Source organism: Heteronotia binoei, chromosome 2 (assembly GCF_032191835.1).
Source record: "Heteronotia binoei isolate CCM8104 ecotype False Entrance Well chromosome 2, APGP_CSIRO_Hbin_v1, whole genome shotgun sequence".
Taxonomy (NCBI): domain Eukaryota; kingdom Metazoa; phylum Chordata; class Lepidosauria; order Squamata; family Gekkonidae; genus Heteronotia; species Heteronotia binoei.
The window spans coordinates 174,956,882-174,978,562 of NC_083224.1; the positions used below are offsets into that span (position 1 = coordinate 174,956,882).

The 21,681-nt window shown below is 39.9% G+C and overlaps 2 protein-coding genes across 3 annotated transcripts in view; one reads left to right on the forward strand and one right to left on the reverse strand.

Moving 5' to 3' along the window:
• The window catches only part of RALGPS2 (Ral GEF with PH domain and SH3 binding motif 2), a 136,678-nt gene that overhangs the window by 78,628 nt on the left and 36,369 nt on the right, over nt 1–21,681 (forward strand). The gene's annotated exons all lie outside the window — the stretch shown is intronic.
• ANGPTL1 (angiopoietin like 1) lies at nt 1,913–20,502 on the reverse strand. The gene is made up of 5 exons (XM_060232496.1): nt 20,225–20,502; nt 13,029–13,859; nt 6,307–6,500; nt 5,032–5,302; nt 1,913–2,107 (listed from the first exon to the last, which is right to left on the reverse strand). The coding sequence occupies exons 2-5, from the start codon at nt 13,846–13,848 to the stop codon at nt 1,920–1,922; spliced, it is 1,473 nt and encodes a 490-aa protein (XP_060088479.1). The 5' UTR covers nt 13,849–13,859; nt 20,225–20,502; the 3' UTR covers nt 1,913–1,919.

Below are 21,681 nucleotides of genomic sequence, written 5' to 3' on the forward strand. Positions count from 1 at the left end.
TAGATTCAATGAAGATTAAATATGTTGAGTATTTTTGTGGCGCTTTAGTCAAAGTTAAACATGACTTATATGAAAAAGATGTGAGGTGGGGTTCATTAATGAATGAGTTTGAGAGAGGAAATGTGCCTTGATAGGTAAGTTCAGTTTGTTGGTCTCTGAAGTGAATAATTGTTTGAGAGTATTAGTTGGTTACCTCAAAGTTCAGCTCATTTTCCACCCTGTTTTTGAAGGAATTTATGGTCAAGTGAACATTAGGAAAAACTTTCTTATACCATTTGCACATATCTGGTGATGAATCAAGAACTACACTGATCACCAGCAGTGTATCCTGTATGCTCTGTAATTCAATTCAAAAACCTTTATTGGCATATCTACAGTCAGAAGCAAATTGTAACATAGCAATAAGGTCTAGGGAAAATTAAGTGCATTTAAAAGCAGTACTGTTGGAAATCTGAAAATTTAAAATTCCTAAAAGGATTAGCAGCATATAAAACATTGAGCCAAAAGAATCAGATCTAGGATTCCATACAGATAAGTACAGTAAAGGACATTGCTATCTTAAAATTTTGAACTTCTATAAGAAATTTGGCAACAGCATTAGTGAATATCTGTTTAAAGAGTACTGCTCCTAAGTACTCCAACTTAGCAAGAGCCTTGATTGCCAGAGTGCTTGCCAGACATCTCCTGGTGTCCTCTGGCCTTTTAAAAAATGTCACTTCCTGGGACATTGTGGATCCTCCTCTGCCTTCCTGATCCTGGACTGGTACAAAGGGTAGTTTGAGATGGTGGATAGGCTAGGTCAGCTGACGAAGCTTCTTGAATACTTCTAGTCTTTCCCTTGTTTTCACATTCTGTTATCTTGGTGCATCTCATTTATTCATTACCTTGGCAATGTAACAAACAAGAATGAAGGGGTTTTTTTGGGGGGGGGGATTGCCCTTTAAATCTGTATTTGTTAGTTTTCCTTTTGGCAAATGATTTGTACCAGGGGTCCCCAACCTTTTTTGAGCCTGTGGGCACCTTTGGAATTCTGGCATGGTGTGGTGAACTCTGCCACAGGATGCAGAGACAGGCAAAAAATGGCTGCTGCAGCATTCCTTCAGTCACATAACAGTGGGCACCAGAAAAGGTGTTGTGTGCCATGGCATCCATGAGTATCATGTTGAGGACTCCAATTTATACCACTGATAGAATCCTTCCATATCTATCAACTGTGCTTCAGCTTCATACCCATCTGTAACAAGGCTAATAATACTGTTATAATCTAGTTGAAACAGATGACTTGAGAATGTATCACATTGACTTTGTGCTGTTGTGAAAAGCACTTTGTAAACAATGTATTTAGAATTAAGATATAAGCATGATCCTCTACTCCCACCCCAGCAGCTGGGTTTTTGTTTTGTATCAGCTAGACAATCCAAAAGTAACCAATAGTAACTGGGTTGAAATAATTCTTTATTTGATGAAAAATGTTTGCAAAACTAGATTTATCTTCCAGTTCTTTGTCTGTTGCTGCTGTGCGTCTATATTTCATTGGAAAATATTTCATTTGAAATAAAAACTTAAATTCACTTTCTTAGATTTAAAACTATTTATCTGTACATGAACACACAGTAACAGTTTCACATACTTAAGTTCCAGAGTTCAACCATTCTACATCCACATTTTTCACTGTAGCCTACAAAACATGTAGGTTGTGTTGCTGCTGTTAAAGCCTGTACATTTTATGTTAACAGATTGAAATGTACCTCCCTGCTTGTTTTGTGAGCCATAAGAACATGTATAATTCACACATGGAATATCACATATATTTAAAAGAGTATCTTGTAGGCCCTGCTTGTAAGGTTAAACTGTGCAAAACAACATGAAACACAGTATCTTTCTGAACTTCAAGAATAAGGTTTTTTAAAAAGAGTTTCTCAGTCAATGGGTCTGATCATCATCTGAACGGCTTTGAGTGAGTATGATCCTCCTCTATACTCAGCCCAAAAAATCCCATCTTGGTGCTTGCTTCTGTAGTGTCCTCCTCTATACCACACTCCATTGAGATTAGAATGAGCACAAGCGTTGTACCACCAGCCTCCTTTGTGAAAGTGGGCACAATTACCTATAGGAAGAAATAGTACGTTAAGCGCAGTATCACAGCAAAGCCACACAAGCAGTTTTGATTATCCTTAGATTCTGAAATAAAATAAAGGGGTTTTTTCACCCATATGTAGCCCTTCAAATGACTTTCTTTTTATGATGGCATATTATGAAGCACATGACTTTCCCTCCTCGGATTCATCCAATGCAGGTCTAACAAAAATGTCAGTGTATTCTGGTAATAGAATTCCCCTTCCCCATCTTTTATCTTTGTCAGGAGAACCACTTTTTATTATTTATTTGTTTGTACCTTGTTTCTCCCCATTGGGGACACAAAGTAGCTTGCATCATTCTCCTCTCCTATTTTATCCTTGCAACAAATTCTGTGCGAGGTAGGTAAGGCTAAGACTGTATGATTGGTGCCAGGTCACTCAGCATGTTTCCATGGCAAAGCAGGGATTTCACCCTGGGTCTTCCAGATCCTGCTCTAACGCTCTAACCCAGCCCTGCAGGCACATTTGGAATTTTGGGAGGGGTGGTGAGCACCACCTCATGGTAGCTGCTACAGGAGGTAGAGCCGAATGGAACCAGGGGCTTACCTGTCCTCCTAATCCTGTAGTGGCAATACCTTTAATTTGAATGAGGGCAGCCAGTAACAAGCCCTGCCTTATAATGGCCTTACCTACTTTCTAAAAAGCTAGAGGAGTACTGGTGGCTGCCATGGGCACTATGTTGGGGGAGCAGCTCCAACCACTGTACCTTGCTGGCTCTTACACTGGTTTCTGTAGTGGAGCCAACAAGCCTTTTCTGTTTATTCTGCTCTAAATTATCTAATTAACAGAGTGAGATTATGTTGCAAGGGAAGAGGAGTCGTATGACGTATTTCAAACAGCCTGATGAAGCGACATCCACAAGCAGGGATCAGAAAGTACACATTCTGGACCATTCGCTCACTCCCGAGAGGGTTTCCCACACGTTTCTGTCTAGACTGCAATAAAAAAGGAGCAACTTCCTGAAGTGCTTTAGAAGCAGTCTCTTGTGCAGACTTGAATGTATCCCTCTACCCATATGAGGGAAGCTTTCAAAATAGGTGATTTTCAGACCATAGCCCCAGTCAGCTAGGCTTTTTCTGTGGGAAGATGTTCAGCCACTGCTGGCCTAGTTTTTCAGAAGCCTGGAATACTCAGTTGATGCCCAGGAATCTAGCAAGGGCCAGGCTGTTCTGAACCAAAGAACACCCAGTAAATTTTCCTAAAGGAAGGGATTCAGAGGAGGATATCCTCTCCCACAGTGTGAAGGCAAATATGTCATAGTACAAGCTGACAACTCTACAGCCAAAACCTGTTGTACTATATAGCGGGCACATTTCATGAGTCCTCTTCAGGAATCTCCTAATGATAGTACACATTCAGGTTGTGCTCTAGACAAATTGATTGGATGAATGGTACATCATGAGGAGCATTTAAGAGGACATCATGAGAAAGTTTGGATCATCTCTAGCAGAACTATTCACCCCTTCTATCTGTAACTGAGGACAGGGATTCTTCTTTAAGTTCTAGATAGCTAATTGGTCAACACAGCAACTTCTTTTTGGCTCCTCTTATCTCCATGGCATTCCAGAAAGTCAGACAAGAGAAACAAAGCTGATCAAGAAGGCTTTGCTTCTCATAGTGGAACTGTCCATGGTTGGTCTTGCAAATCCAGAGGCCTGCACAGGATGGTGCTTGAAATTGCTGTTGGCTTCCAGTTAACCTTTGACAAACAAGATCTATGAGGCCATGTGGTAAACATTCTTCAGGTGGTGCAGACATTAGGGTCTTATCACTCTCCATACTTCCATTAAGAAAATTCTTAATTTTTAACATGCAGGTTTGGAATAGTCTTTTGCCCTTACAAGGCAAGACACCATTCTGATGAGGAGTCTCTAGGACACCTTCTTTCTTTGCCTGATTTTCATTTGGATCTTTGAAATATATTTCAGGATAAATGAAGTTTCAGATGCTCTGAATCCTTGTTTATTGCCTTCCAGCCTGTTGTTGAGGCTGTCTAAATCCACCTTGGGTAAATAGATTAGGTAACACATTGTACTTGCCTACTAGTCTTAGAATCAGGCAGAATAGGATGGGAGGAATCCAATTCTGTTGCCCATATTTTAACCACAGGCTCTAATTAAGTATAGCCTGAGCTATACTTTATATTTCATGTATATATATAAACATGTAAATTGCCCTGAACCTGCTCTCGTGGGGAGGGCGGGATATAAATTGAACAAAATAAATAAAAATAAAATAAATGAATATACCTCTATCATGGCTTACTTTCTATGTGATCCATTGAAAAAAAAACCCTCCTATGTGAAATTTATGATTTTATCAGCGAGTCCCTTTAGCCGACAGACTTTGCTCCTGTGGAGCGAATACCCCTGACTCAATCCAGCATATATTGCTTGATTGTTCTTTTTACCATAACCTCCGTAAAGATTTATTTGGCAAGCTTTCTTTTTCTCCAGATTTGTCTATTCTGCCACCCTGTTATTATTTATTGAGTGATACTGGGGGTGGTTAGTGAGGCTGTGGCAAAATTTCTGGCTGACATCCTTAAATTTAATTCTGACCATGTTTGAATGTATCTGTAAGCTCGGTTTTATTTTGATTTTATCTCCAATGTTTAAATTTTTATATTCTGTGTATTTTTATCTGAATCTATTATGCCATTAAAGGTTTGGTATGGTATGATTTTATCATCAACCAAAGTAATGTGTTGGGTCATCTTACATGACATTAATTTGTATACAAGCATATATCGCCCTTATTAAATAGCTGAGAGGTGGTGTGTGTGTGGGGGGGGGGGGGTTGTATGTGTTCCTGATAAACTGGTTCCTGATCAAAACTAGATTGTCAGTGCATTCTCAGAACAGTTTTCTTAGTGAAGGATAGTATTCCCTACCTGTGTACATGTCTCTGTCTCGATCCAGTGTTGTAAATTGTTTTCCATTGTGCCAAATCATGGAGTCACCAGCATTCCCCTGGTAAGTGCCTAGACGCAGCCTGTAGTATTCACTTTCTGGCTCCAAGCGAAAACTGCTGTATTCTGCATAGACTTTTTTATTAGACCAGTCTTCTAGCTCAATTAGAAGTCTATAATTGTCCTGATTGCTAAGCAAAAAAATATTTTCCAGTCCCAGCCAGTATTCTCCAGCAACATTTCCAAATCCTTTCTGTCAAAACAAACAATAATTTCATTATATTGTTTTTCATTTGGTAGAAAACATTTCATCTATAGTTAAGATGTGTTCTATATCCTTTACACTTTTAAATTCTTGGGATAAACCTTGGGTACCAGCGCTGATCTGGGGGCCCTACTGGTAGAAACATAGTGTTTGTCTCTTTCTCCCCTACACAGATAGAGAGTATCTACCCAGCGTGGGGATGCTCATAGCTGGATCCTACAAACTGCAAGGATGCACTTAAGCAGATGTTTAATGCACTGCAAGGATGCACTATTGAGCACTATTTCCTGCCTCCTCTGCTCCAAGATCTCTAAAATATGGATGTTGGGACCCATGTGGGCAAAAAGTCGAGAGAGAGAGCTGTAGCATGGAGCGGAATTGAGTGAAATTATCCTTTCCTGTTCTATCAGTAGTGGGGCTTCTTTGGCACAGAAATTGTCCCTGCCCAATTCTTCACTGCAGCCCCCCAGAAAGTATGCTTTTTATTCACAAGGACCCACAATCTCCAGTATCAACTGTTAAGGTGATCTCTGGAGGCTGAGACAGATTGGCATCTGTTGTACCATTCTGCTTGTGCATCACAGAATCCAGCCCTCTGAGTTAAATTCCCCAACTACATATTGGTCATTGGAAGAGGAATTCATGATCAAGAGTGATTAATCTTAGGATGAGAGCAGTTAAGCACATTTTTAAGTGCTTCAGAGAACTGAAAATTGTTAGCCTGAAGGCTCACAGACTTAACCATTGGTGTGACATGAGATGATGTTTGTATAGAACAGGAGATTAGAATAAGTAATTTACAAAACACAACACTTTCACAGACAAACATTTGTTACAAGCTGACAAGTCTGTTATAAAAACTCTGAACAGCTCCCTACAGACATTCCTTTAAGTTAGTCTATTTCAGCAGAGGCTATATCAGTTTTACCTTGAGTGTACAAACCACACCATAGTTTGTTGTCTCCTAGATTTTTTTTTTAAAAATAATCTACCTTGTAATTGTCCCAGTTTGTGAAGAAGTTTACAGAACCGTCTGTTCTTTTCTGGATAACTGTCCAGCCTCCAGGATCAAGGCTGTCCTCACACCATAACTGCATTGGTCCATTGCTGTTTTCAGGCTTGATCATATAAATTCCACTGCTGGAATAGCCGGCTTGTTTGGCTTGTTGACAATCTTTAAAAGGACCTTTTGGAAAATTGAAAAAACATTGACTTCTGTGATATTTATTGAGGAATAGCGCATCTTGATTAAACTGCTGATGTTGTAGAACTGACTGTTATGAAAACAAAAAGTTGCCCTGCTGGATCAGATACAGTGGTCATTCTAGTTCAGCATCTGGTTCCACATGCTGGCCAACTAATTGCCCTGAAGAGCTAACAAAACAGGACATAGAGACCTGATGTTGCCTTGTAGGCATTGCTGTGTGTTGATGACATTGCACAATAAAATATAAAGTCTTTTATGCTACTGTCACCTTACAGAGTAGTTAGGTTTTAGTAATAATAAATTGAACAATGGAAAACTTATAATTACATAGTCTTCCAAACAGTTACAATTATACATTTTCTAAGCAAAGCACATAACTTTTAAGGGTAAAGAGGAAACAGTATGCTGGACTACTTTAGTGGCTAATGGTGTGAGAATGGAAATCCTTAGATGAATACAAGACATTTGCCTTCCAACAAGTCGGGCCCTTGGTCCTACTATTCCAGCAATGGTTATCTGGGTCTCTGGAGGAGTTGTTTTGCAATGGGCATCTCAGACCCCCTTTAATTAGTAAGAACTGAACCCAGGATCTTGAATGAAAATTTCCAATGCAGAGGGAAGAGAATGGCTGGAATGCATAGACACAATTATTATCTCACTAATATTTGCAGTCTCACATGTCTACCCTGGTATATGTTCCTCTCATCTGAACATGGAAGGGGGAGCAGAGAAAACTTGTTGCTAGACCCAGTTTTAAAGGCCAACATGTTAGCTGGAGTCAGTATGGGGTTTGGGGGGGAGGTTGTAACCAGCTCCCCGCAATGTTGGCCTGCCATTTATTAAACACAGTTCCTTCACTTGAAATGTTGGTAGTCCTCATAAGATACAAGTACATGTGTATTCTGAGTTCATCAGAAGTACTGTAGTGTTGCACACTGGGGAGAAGGTCCTTTCTTGAATCTCCTATTGCTTGTCTAATAGTTCTACGTTATCTTACTACTCTCTGTTGTAATCCTCTCTGTTTGGGGCTTCCTTTAAACAAGATTTAGAACCTTTAATTAATAAGGAATGTGGCAACCAGTGTTTTGAAGTGAGATAAGCTGCTTTGGACATATAACTCCTGCTCTGAAACTCCTGCTGGCTACTTACTTGCTTTCAGCTTCAATTCAAGGGGATAGTTCTTACATGGGTGACCTTCATGACCAGAAACCCACGTATCTAAAGGACTGGATTTCCTTATAGGAACCCTTGTTCCAATTGTGTTCACCTATTCTAACTTATTTGTTGCTTTCTTATAAATCTGTAATTTGGCTCAGACTTCTTACTCTTTGGACTGATTTTATGAAATGGCCTACTGGGGCAGGTCTAGGGGGTGGGGTACCATCATTGCTTATTTCTTAGGAGAATTTTTAAAACTATTTCAGAGACATTCAGTTGAAGTTGCCTCTTTAATTAACCATTCTGAGGGCATTATTTGTGGACAAAAAAAATAAATTTGGTTTTGCATATATGGACATGTACTTTATGTATTTGTGGCTTCATTTTATTTTTCTGCTTGTAATTATATTAACCTTGTTGAATGTTTGGGAGAAGCGGAATCTTTCAGTCAATATGTCCAAAGTGGAACTTTCTCATCTTTTCATCCAAGCCCCTCCATAAGTTGGGTCCAGCATAAGTGTCATAGATCTTCCTGGCTCCCCCTTCCCTTGGCAGCTGCTTTTGACCCAAGAAGTTGTTGGATGTTGAACCAATGGGAAGTATAGCCATGCAGACTGGGAGGCTGTAGTGGGGAGAGACGTAAAATCTCTCCTTTCTTCCTCTTCCAACAGCACAACTCGGTTCATGGAAAAGGCAGAAAGGGATGACTTTATTCCCTATCCCTGCACTCTCCTGGCCCTCATGATTGTTACTCTACATGAGTTCTTTGACCATGAGGATAGACTTTGCTGGGGGAAATCTGGAAGATCGATGACTGTAGGCACCTTCTGTCATAGACTGGAGGATCCAATCCCTTGTATATTACTTACACTTATTGAAAGTACCACTGTCTGCCCTATAGAACAGGTATGAATTTTTGCCTTTATCTTTGGTTCTCTGTTTTGCTTTCCACCTTCAGCCTTGTCACCAAGAAATGTTGCTGTGCTCCTTACATCTTAACAGGTATATGTCCCTCTCCACCAAAGAACTCTCCTTCATTCTATGGGCATTACTCCTTACTGACTACCACAGTTTCCTCCACTCTGGCATTGCACTGTCTCATTTCCTGTGGTGGCAAGGACCAGGTGATGTCACTTCCGGGGCACACTGAACCAAAATTCCACCTTTTCCTGGGTTGCCACTTCCAGGGCACTCTCCTGTGTATGAAGTTCATACAAGCTTTTCTGCAGTTATCCCAAAAAGGATATTTATGAGGGGCTTGCAGCTTTTTACTGACTGTGTTTCCCATGCCTTTAAAAGCAACCTGTTGTGCAAATACCTAGCCAGTGAACTTCTTTCATCCTTTTTAATATCTACAGGAGGAGTTTAATTTTGGTGTCAGACAGCTGTTAATAGCAGGACCAGTAAAATGGTGCCAAGTTCATAGTACCATCTCTTCCAGTGCTGTTGAGATATACCGCAGTAATCTCCAATAATCTCTTTCTGCCCCACACCACTTACTCTCACTCACTCACACAGAAATCTCATAGAAAGGCCACCTGGCTACAACTGGGGGTGCCAACTTTTCATTGGCAGAGCTCCTATGTCTGCAACAACAGTATGATGAACAGAAAAGTTTCATCCAGTAAAAATGGAAGGAAAGAAAGGGAAAGGGAAAGAATTAAATGGAAGGAAAGGAAAAGAAAAGAAAGACATGGAAAGAAAGAACATAAACATAAGAGGAGCCATGTTGGATCAGGCCAGTGGACTATCCAGTCCAAAATTCCCTCATACAGTGCCCAAAAAGCACCAGAATGTCCATCAGTGGGGCCAGAGCACTAGAAGCCCTCCTACAGTTGCTTCCCCTCCCCCAGCACCAAGAATACAGACAGAGCAGCACTTGCAGGGAAAGAAAGAGGGAGGGGGCAAAGGGGAAAAAAGCCTTCCTCACTATCAGATGACCCCCATCAGCAAAAATTCTGCCATGGGGTTGTTTGGTAAAAAAAAAATAGCTACTGGAATGCCCATTCCCTCCCCCTCTCAGCTGAAAAAAACACACACACCCTTCTTTGTTGCTCAGGCCTCCAGGGGAAATCTCCCCAAAAGAACATACTGGAAGGCACATGAAAGCTTACACCTTGAAGAACACTTCATGGGTCTAAAGTGCCAATGGATGCTAGCTTTTCTCTCAAACACTGGGAGCGGGGGAGAAGGAAGGAGAGGCAGCCCAGCTTCTCTCTGCACAACACAGAGATGAGGCGGGGCTAGCTTTGTTGGGGGCAGGGCTAGCTTTGGCTTTTCGTGTGACCCAGTAGTGAGACTTCCGTGGCCCGGTACCGGGTCACGACCCTGCAAATGGGAAACACTGGCCTAAGCCATCCAGATAAGAACATTACTAAGTCTGTTGTATTTAGGATTTGGCTTGGCTGGCTGTGATTTTCTTGAAGTCAATTCATATTTCAGGAAAAGCCTGATATACAAGAGTTTGCTGTTGTTTGCTACAGTACGTATGTAAAATGTTAAAGGAGGCATGTGAGGAGATGTATGGTAGAAATATTGCTTTGTCACTGTGTCTAAACATTTTAACGATTAGTTCTGTTCCCTTTGTGGTATATACTGATGTTCCTGACATCTTACACCATTTGCACTGCAGCTTGCTATTTCTCTAGGCCGCTATTAAAATAGTGTCTTTGTAGCAGCAGCTGTTTGTTTGTTCACGGTGTTCTGAATAGATTGTGTTTCTTCTGGGTTTTTTGGATGCTGTGACAAAAGGCAAAGCAACAGATTTTGCGGTGTAACAATCCTGACTTGAAAGAAATAACAGATAAGTGCTGGTTGTTAGAAGTCATTAAAGACTTAAATATATTCCTAATCCACTGTAATCTTAACACTCATGGAAATCTTTTGAAATACATGCAGTCCCCAGGTTGCTTTTCCATGGATGCTGGTAAATTAAAGAAACAAGACTATATGAGTGAAACAGGATTGTAAGATTAGAACAATAATCTCTCTTCCACGCATTTTAGTAAAGGGGAAAGGGCTGTGGCATAGTGGTCAAGCATCTGTTTTGCATGCTGAAGGTCCCAGGTTCGATCCCTGGCATCTGCCTGGAAGCCTACGGTGCTGCTGCCAGACTAATAACTGACTGGCTCTATGTTGATAGACCAATGATCTGACTCTGTATAAGGTAGCTTAATGTGTTCTATAAGCTGTCTTCATTTATTGGCTTGCATTGTTACTAAAACACTTTGGACCCATAGTTCTATAAAACTATTTTTAAGCAACTAGGTACTTATGAGAAATTCAGGAAACTATAACACATTAAACTCAATTTCCAAATCTTTTACTTTTGAAATTACTGCCAGTTAACCCCACGGTTAATGTATGTCAGTTGAATAAAATTCCTAATCTCCCCGGTTGGCTATAGTTTAATTCTTAAAAGTTATATTTGCTACATAATTCATCCTGACTTTTTTTTTAATGACTTTTTATGAATGGAGAGTGATAAACTGGTCAATACAATCATATTTTATGCATTGAGCAATACTTCTTAGATTCATCTACAGAGTTTTCGTGGCCATAGGGCTGTTGACATTCCTTCATGCATTGTAAATATATCCTGTTCAAGCTACCAGGCATTTTATGTGAGGAAATGACCTGAAACACTGGACTGAGGCCTACAATTGCCTAAAGTATAGCTGGAAAGTGTCTTGTTTGAGCAGAAAGAAAGGGTGAAGCAGGCAAAGGTGATGGGTGAATTACTTTTATCAGTTCCCTTAACAGGAAAAACACAGTTTATTTAGTTCCATATCAGTTCACTGCCTGTTATTTTTGAAGTTTGGTCAACAAGGCATTTAGAGTGAAATTTTTAAAGTGTGTTGCCTTCACAGTTTACCAGCACATGTTTTTTGGTTGAGAAAGTCAAGATGTTCAGCCTGGATTCCTAATGATTGAGATGCATTTGAATCATATACAGCATCTTGAGGAACACCATTAAAATAATTTTTAGTCTGAAAGTTGTTTCATCAGTTTGGTACAAAGATATCAGTGACTTGCATCCAGAAAAACCTAATCCACATTACAAGTATTAAATTCAAGGTTTGCTTTTTTTATAGTTGCCCAGAATAAGTAAATTATTTTTGTGTTTAATCACTTGCCTTGGACATCAGGTGATATTTTCTACAAGACAAATAGCTTGCCAGCCCTCCATTCAAATGTTGAAATGTGTGACATCAGACATTTTTTAATTGGTCATTTTAAAAAACTACCTAAACTTTGCAGATAAAACTGCCAATATGCTTAAAATAAGATTTCTGTAGTATAGTACATTTTCCCAGTAGGCCCACTGTTCATGTTGGCTTAGTCTAGAGTGACATGGAATAGAATTGTCCTGATTGCTTCAAAGAATGGCCATGGAAGAGGAAGTGGTGAATATAGACTGGAAACATGCTGTTGGGGAAGAAAAGTTTAAACCACACACTAAGCTTGCCAATCCCCAGGTCCCAGCGGAGGTTCTTTCACTTTTCCAGGCTCCTTTCTGCCACCAGTCAGCTGGCCAGGGTGGGGGAGAAGCCTCGCTCCCACAGCCACCATGTGACTTTCCACCTCCAGAGGCTTCAGTCTCCGATTGAAAGGCTTTCTCTTGGGATGGTGGGGAGGGGAGGGAAATGTCTGCTGGGCACTTCATTATTCCCTTTGTGGAGATCGATTCTTATAGGGTATATTGGGGAATTGATCTGAAGGTATCAGGGGCTCTGGGGGGAAGCTGTTTTTTGAGGTAGAGGCACCAAAATTTTAGTATAGAATCTAGTGTTGCTCCTCAAAATACCCCCCAAGTTTCAAAACGATTGGACCAGGGGGTCCAATTCTATGAGCCCCAAAAGAAGGTGCCCCTATCCATTATTTTCTATGGAAGGAAGGCATTTAAAAAGGTGTGCTGTCCTTTTAAATGTGATGGCCAGAACTCCCTTGGAGTTCAATTGTGCTTGTCATACCCTTGCTTCTGGCTCCACCCCCAAAGTTCCCAGATATTTCTAGAATTGGACTTGGCACATACACACACGGGCACACACCATTCCTCTAGCTGAAACTGCCCCCCCCCCAAAAAAAAATTGCTTCTGGCTTCACTGGTAAACCAAAAATCTCTTTGTGTCTGTTTTTTGCTACTACAGCTAGTATCAGCCACAGCAAAGGGTGCAGTTTTAAGCAAGAAAACAACATGGGTGGGATAATTGGTAGCTTCTTCCCAAACACCACAGTCCTAATCATTTTTCCTCCTCCAGCAACTGTTTTTTGATACCTAATGACTAACGGAGATTTAATTTTTTTAAAAAATAAGAGTCTCTATACAGGTTGCAGCAAATGTCTTACCTTCATTGATTAAAGTCAGTGGTGGAATCCTGAAAGGACTTTTTGTGGGAGATGTAGCTGGATCAGGAGGTGGCCTTACATCTCTGTCTCTAGGATAACCTGGATCTCTCTGTATTTCATTACTTCCCAAGAGTCCTGGGGTATAGTGCTGACTGTTAGGAATGTGGTGAGGGACCACCTGAACTAATGGTGGAGAACCGTGTGTATCCTGCCGTGAGAATATCCGCAAGCATTGCTCTTCCAATAAAGCGATGACAACAGATTGATTGTTAACAAGATCAGTTAGTGCTGCATATTTTATTTCAAGTTCTCTGTATCTTGTTGTCATCTTCAACATTTCTGTGGTGGCATTGAGGATTTTGTTTTCCAGCTGGGAAAGCTCAAGTGAATTGTCCCGTTTGCGGATTATCTCATGCAGAAGCTGCATGTACAGCTGAGTGACCCGGGAATTCATGTTACGGCTTTCTTTTCGCAGCAGCTTCACTTCATTTACTATATTCCCATCTACATCTACCACCAGCTGCAGGAGATCTATCTCCCGTTTTTGTTTAGACAGTACATCTTTCAGATTCTCAATGTCCATCCTTGTAATTTCATCTTTTTTATTCTCTGGTCCTGGTCCTTTTGTGTTGACACAAATCGGTCCAGTTATTTTTTGTTCAGGGACAATAAATGTGTAGCCACACTTTCTTGCTCCATCTCCCCCTTCTGTAGAACGTGGGTGACGTCTCAGAGAGTTTTTGACTTTAGATTGTTTTGTACTGTGTCCATTGGATGCTAATAATAACAGCAAACCCCATGTCCATAATAGTCTCTTCATTTTCAGGTGAGCTGAAGGAAAAAGGGAAAAATCTAAGTAATTTATCAAGTAAAATACTATCAAAATTAGGGGAAAAGCTAAATTGCCAACATATTACACTAAACACAATGCCAGTACCATTTTAAACCACACTATGTTGGCTGTAGTTACTCTAGATTTTAACTATGGGTAATTGAAATAGGTGGTGCTTCATAGCTGTGGTAAAAGGTGTTAGGCAGTTATAACACTGCATAACATGGTACAAAAGTGTCCTTTCCTTAAAAGTAATTGTTCAGGTTTTATCACTAGTGTTCTTTAATAATAATATTAATGATAGTTACAGTTCTGATAGAATTCTGTTTAGGTGGATCTGATTAAAGGAGAATTCCCTTCTCAGTTTAGTAGCCTTTCCTTCATTTGGGTGTTGGATGAGATGTTTCCCACTGTGTCCAGTGTCTTTGACCCTTTTCATCTCTCTTCCTGCATCCCATCTTTCATTCCAGGGCACTCACAGGTCCATATGTATGAATTCACAGTGGCATGGCCCATTGGCATTTTGTAAATTGATTGTCTTCTTCACTCAAAGTATTTAGTTGTTTTCAGCATGCAAAGCTATTCCAACAAAAGGCATAGTTTGAATCCCATTCCTCCTATGCCGTTCCCTTTTTCCCACCGTTAGATTTGCATCACATGGCTTTGGTGGTATGTAATGAATCTGTTAACACTTGCTATTACTCCTCCGCAACACTCTGGGTTCCCTCACTATGTGCCAATGCTAGGAATTTGATCCTAAAACATATGAACTTTGGTAAATCTTTTTGCTGCCACCACTTGGAGAATATAATATTTCATTTTAATATTGGATGAGTCTCAAAATCTGTCTGCTTCATGTCAAACTACCCTTTATATATTTTGTGGGTATAAGAAATGAGGCTTCTTCCCTGCTAGTTAGATATACTCACAATATGTGAGCATGTCTTTTCTCTGAGAGATGGATCAAGGCTTTTCATTCCCTACCCCAGCATCTGAGCATGGTAAATGCGGGATAAAGATAAGACAATTGCTTGAATCCCTGCATTCCCTGTATACATGTTTCCCTCTTGTTGAGGAGTTCCTTTCATGGGCCTATCAGAATTGGAGGTACAAATTCAAAGTTTCTTTTAGGAAGACTTTTGACAAATCATTGTTAAAGATTGAAAGTTTGCTGTACCCAACACCAAATTCAGAGAGGTATTAGACTAGAAATATTTATCTGAGGTGTCTCTCCACCACGCCCCCCTGACATATACACGGACACACATATTGATTGGATCAAAGGCAGTGACAGCATGGCCAAACCATGTATGTTTTCACTCTTCCTTATTTGAATAGTGAATAAATGTTATATTTCTGTCAATATTTTGTTGTCAACTTAAAACAGGGCAGCCATGTTTTGTCCTAAAATCACATGACTCCATCCATAACATGGTGGGCAAATTTGCCTGCCCACCTGTGGAGAGTGTATAGGAAAGATCTTCATGGTTGTTATTTCACCTATAGAGTCACATTATTCACATGGTTTCCCCTTCAGTATGAACTTTCATCATGCTGAAGAAGCTCCTACATTGTGGAGCATGCCTGTGGAAGGGGATTAACTAATAGAGACATATGGGAGAACAAACAGTAATTTTTTGTTGTCATTTTGTAAACTTAATCGCAGTGCTGGCACTAGCTAGCTTCAAGTTAATTGCTTGAACACAAACAGAGAGAAGCTGGAAGCTCTGATCTCTGCTATCATCCATTGCGTGTAACCGCGCACACAAAAGCTCATACCTTGAATAAGATTTTGTTGGGTTTAAAGGTACCACTGGAGTCCAACTTCATTTATTGCTTCAGACCAACACAGCTACCCACCTGGGTTAATATCCTAGTCATTCCAGTCCTTAACACATAAAATCAAACTGTAAAGATTTATGAAAGGATTTGGACCAAGCCTTTCTGCCCCAACTCACTCCACCCCCTCCCCAACGGACACACTACCATTCTGGAACTTGCTACATGGAGTCACCGTACTACTTTGTAATGCCCCGACTTCTGTCTAATAAGAAGTTAGGATCTTCATTTCTTCCTCACAAGGTAAAAAAGGCAGTTTGTTTTTGGAAGGAATAGAATTTCACTTTCCAACGTGATGTAAGCAGTAGAACTTCCTAGTTGCTTTGGGCACAGTCCTTCCCTCAGAAAACAGTAGCTTAGTTGACCTCAGAAGAGATGATAATTTCAAAAGGGTAGCCAGGTAGTCTGTTGTAGTAATGTGAAGCAAAATCAAGTGGTGCCTTTAAAACTAGCCAAGTTTAATCCAGCATGAACTTTTGTGAGTCAGACCTGACTTCTTCAGTTCCATCCATACTCTCCCCTTGTCTTCAGGCTCCTGCTTCCTCTCTGCTACTGGTCTTGCATTAATGCTCTGGGCCTTTGCCCATTCTTCTAGCCTGGCACTGGTGGCAAACCTGTCTGGTGGGCAGCAAAACGTGTTTCATATCCAGAACTTTTTTTGTAGCAGGAGCTCCTTTGCATATTAGGCCACACACCCCTGCTGTAGCCAATCCTCCAAGAGCTTACAGTAGGCTCTGTAATAAGAGTGGGAAGAGTGAAGTTGAGCATGAATGTAATGGGATGAGTGAAGGTGAGCATGAATATAATAAGGAATTGAATGAGCCAGGAAGGGGTGGAGCCTCAAGATGCGGAAGGGTGCAGAGGGATGCAAGACTACCCTGCTGGGGAGCTTTGTTTAAAGTAACTATGGTTTGTATATAGAAATGGTGAAGCCTTTTGTTCAAAATTGTAAATTTTAGAATTATTGTTGCAGGGCTGTGTCATCTAGTGGGGAGTTCATTTGGGCCCCTCATCTTCAAAGCTGGTACACAGGGTGCTCAGCTGGAAACTTGCTAGACCAACAGCAAGAGGAAAGAGATGGACTTTGAGGGTGGCAAGCTGTGAAAGAGGGATAAGTTAATTGTTTGGACTTAAAAAGATCACTGTTCTGTTTTACTAAGTTCTGCACTTTTGTTACATTATATGCTGTTTAGTGAAAAGTAACAATGAAATCATATTCTTTGAATTACTGCGTGATTCATTCCAAGTTCTGCCTGAGAAACTGATATTACCCAAACAGCTTATCTAGGACTAGCTACTGAATCAATGATGGAAGCAGAATTTAAGCTGAGACATTGCTGATCATAACTCTGTTTCTGTTACTCCAGTTCTCGAATCTATTGGCTTCAAAAAAAGGTAGCTAAACATTTGTCAGCTCTGCTGTAGGATTTCTTTTTCCAAACAAATATATACCATGAGAAGAAAATAACATTATAATATATTTGTTATCTTACGCTCTCAAGTTCTGTTGAGCCTTTTTCTCAAACCTTTACGGCATGAGGTGAATTGGTGGCATATGAGCTAGTTCCACAGTTTATAAATAAAGCATCTTATGTATTTAGAATTTTGTGTTCTGGAGATGTAGCACTATATACCTGAGATTAAAAGGGAATCTTCTGGTACACTGCCACCACAAGTCAAACTTTAAGAGTATAGTAACTTTTGTTTTCTGAACTCCTTGTTGAATCTATAAAGCTTTTTTCCCCCTCTGATTTTCATTTAATTTTATTTCTGGTTGGTTAATTACTAATTAAAAGCACTTTAATTAGGGGGAAAGAAGCAATTCATCCAAACCAAAATGGCATGAGGTATCATAACACCTGCCCTACATTGTTAAACAGGATAGTGCAATACATTAACTTGTTGCCAGGGGGTTTAGTTCTGTTTGGTAGAGGGATGTGTGAAAAATACTGTAGCAGCTCATAAAGTTCATACACAAAACCATTTTACTATTTGAATGGAGATTTATATTGAAACACCAGGAATTAATACCAGGCTCCAGTGTATTTCTGTATTATTTGGTTTACTGTATACAAGACTTTTCTATTTGTTACCTCTTAGTGCACCATTGAATTTGGCATAACTTCTGGCTACTTTACAATGAAACTAGCACCCTAATCCCTGCCAGAATTTTGTACCATAAAGAAATTTTGTGGATTTCATAGCTTGCATAAATCTGAGTACGATATGTATGGTTTGGCATCATTGTCAGCAAAATCTAATCTTAAATGTTTTATCTTCCTGTGTTAGATCCAATCACTTTCTGCTGATCTGAGTGAAAGGGAGATTTTCACAGGTTTCCCCCTTCCCACCGTAGTCCCCCATAGGGCATCTAGCACTCGTCCTGAGAACTCCCCAGAAGTAGCATTTTTGGGAGCACAGTGAAATGCAGCAGGAAGGGGGAGGCTGGAAAGATCTTGCATGCCAAGGTTCTTTGGGTCCAATCCACTCCATGGAGAGACTGCTGCAAAAATGTAGGAAAGAGGGGAAGTTAAACTGAAGAGGCAAATTTGTATTCCAGAAAGGCCAGTTCTGTATTTTCATTGTTCAGGGTGCTTTGATTTGATAACTGGACAGTATCCTTATAGCATGATAAACTGAAAGCTCCAGTATTCAGTATTGAATTTAATTGTACATCATTCAGTTTTCAATAGATACACATTAGAGCTCTCTGTCATTTTGGGAAAATATTCTCAGTGTTACTTTTGGAATGCTAAAAATACTTTGATCCTCAATTAATTAGTATATGCCTGTCATATCTGCACCTGCGTGTGTGGCTTTTTCTTATATTTCTACGCTACTTTTCTACCCAAGAAAGCAGGGTGTGTGTGGGTGGGCTTTTTTGTAGAACAAGCCAGGCAGGAGCTGTGTTCCTGTGTGCTTCTGCTCAAAAAAAGCCATATATGTGTATGTGTAATGGTTAAACCATATAATTACACAAACATGATGGAAGGCTAATAAGAGGTAGTGATGGAATGGCAAACAAAACAAAAAGGCATCACTTGCTGGCAGGAGACAGTGATAGGGGGGACAGACTAATCTCCCTGGGGAGTTTCAGAGTTTCAGTGCCATGACTGAGAAGGCTCTTTGTCAGACTGCCACAAGCATGTAACATCAAGGCTTGCGTCATGAAATGTGTATTCTTTAAAATTTCACTTAAAACCGGCACTCGAAATTCAAATACTGAATTTTACATGTCAAAGAAAGAAAAATTCCCAGCAGATCAGTTGTAAGGTAACTGTAAGGTACAACCAGCCAAAATGACTTAAGAATTTGCAAAGTTGACAATAATTGGCTAATTAAAAATTACTTTGCATAGAATGGAAGGAATGAAAAATACTGTTGTCTTGTAATTCTTGTTGTCACTGAAGACTGCATGTACAGTGGGAACTGTCATTGCTTGAAAGCAAAAGAAAAGTTACCAGTGGAAGACTGAATAGTTAAGCAGAGGCAGATGTCCTAATAAGAACTACTTATTGTTAAGCAATCATTCTATAAACAGTTGCATGTGCAGCATGCAAATTAAGACCAAGAAACTAGTGGGGAACTGCATCTCAGAACCTATGTAAAACAGCCGGTTCAACCTAATCCTGTTTGTTTCATTGTGCACATTTCTACTCTGTTGTAGCATGGCACTTTGTTGCCACTGGTTCTGTGCCAGTTTTTGATCTCTAAGAAAACTTCCAATGTTTGTAGTCCCTTGTAATGCACAGTGGTAATTTCAAAGTGATCTTGTAGTACAAATGAGTAGTTAACTGCCTAAGATCACTGAAAAGCTGTAGTGGAGCAACTTTATTTCAGGCTTATTCAGTGATTTTTGCGCTCTCTTCAGGCAGCAGAAATCACTGCTTGCAGTAGTTGTGTCCTAACACAATTAAAGCTGCTCTGTGAAGAAGAATTGGTTAACTTGCAATGGAAAATCCAAGTGTGTGTACACACACACACACATATACGTATGTAGTATAAGTTTTTAACAAGTGCTGCTGACTGAAATGTCTGCTGTAGTGGACAAAAGAGGAGCTTGTTTATGAATAGGGAGAGTTCAAGTTAAAGCTTTAATTGAAGATTTGCATAGTAACTTGCAAAACCTTCCTTTTCTTTCACTATAATGACAGTGAAATTGTAATTGATTCCAAGAAATACTAGCACACAGACTTAGCAAGAAGATGTTGGTTTTTTATACTCATGGTCTGCCGGTAAAATTTTTCTCTTGGTCAAAGTTTATTGTGTAGGTTGAGGGTATAATCTGAACATTTTGCTCTCTTGTGAAAGCCGTTTCCATTGTAACCTTGCCCCTTGTAATTTCTGAAGTGGGGCACCCTACAATGGCTTGGTGCAATAAAAAAATACAAACCACATGCATTAATGAATTTAACTCCATATACTAGCACAGTAAAAGGAAGAACACCCATGTAGGACACCTATGGATGAATATATGTGCAGAAAACATGCAAACTGGCAATAAAGAAAATGTGAGAATACTAACCGTGTGATGGCTTTCTTCTAACACAGAGCAAAAATCCTGGAGCCAGTATTGTTGGCTGGTAATCTGTAGCTCTAGAGAGAGCTGCTGCTTTGTCTTGCCATATTACATCCAAGTTTGTATCACCCCATTTAGTTTAGTAAGATAAGAGAGCCACCTATCATACTTTTCTTCTACTCCAGAAGAGACAGAGGGATTGTGTAGCAGCTCTGCAGTCTTTGCCTGGCATTTGCATGCTGAAATGTGCTAACCAGCAACAGCTGACCTCACTTCCATATACAGCACATTTGGGCGTGTTTTTTTAAACAAATACATGCCTAGGCTGAAAACAGTCAGTGCACATATGATGTCACCAAAGAGTTAAAGAAAAAAGCTCTAAAGGATTTCCTATCCACAACCTTTAGAGAAGAGAGGGAACTGGGGAGAGGGAGGAGGGGGAGAAGCACAGTAGGAACAAGGGGAGATTGTTTGCTGGAGGAACAGAGGAGGGCAGATGGGAAAACAATTAATAAGAGTTCAGGCAATTGAGGAACATTTTATTGCACTGCCTAAGGATGGCTTTCATGTTATTGCAATAGTGAACGTTGTTTAGAAGGGAGATTCTTAGAGGCTGATTAGCTCAAGTTTTGCATAGCCAAGAATTAAAGAAGCAGACAGTAAAATATAACAGTAAAATGGACCATTTATAGTCCCTAAGAATGCAGAACAGAATGTCACATTCAATTATTTTAAGTTTACTTAATGAGAAACAGTTCTAGCAGCAATAGTCATAAAGAAACTTTTTGTGCAAGTAAGGTAATGTTAACTCTTGCATTTCCTGAGTATAAGAATACGTCAAGGATCAGACTCTGTAAGAGAAATTCCATTTTTAAAGACCAGAACATGCTACTTTCGACAAAATCTGCTGTATGACAACTTAGATTGAAGGGTTTGTTTCTTGTACAAAGGAAATAAAATACTTTGTTTCTGTGTTTGTAGGTCGTTATGATATCGCTTAAATTATTGTAGGGTTTTGTACTTTGCTAAAGATCTTTTTAGGCAGATAATATAGAACCAGTATCTTGCTGAAGTTATGCTGGAGGTCAGACTTCTGAGAATTTACTTCAAATTCTGCGAAGAAGAATTAGATATTTACTTGTGCAGTGCTTTGCAGTTTGCTTCAGTCTAAGGTCATGGATATGATTGAGGTTAGTCTGTAGTAACTCTGCTTTAGAGATTGTGTTGTAGGTTTACCACTTAATGTGCTTCCTTCACCTTCCTCTTTTATAACAGCTACCACTATTATATTTATTAAATTCATCAAACAGCAAAGGTAATAATCAGTGAGTAATTCAAGACATCCTGATATGTTAAGACAAGATCACTTACTCAGTTACTTTGGCCACTTTTTTAAAAAATTATTTTAGCACTCTTGGAGGGGCATCAGCTGGCACATCATAATGTAATCAGTTTCGGCTTCA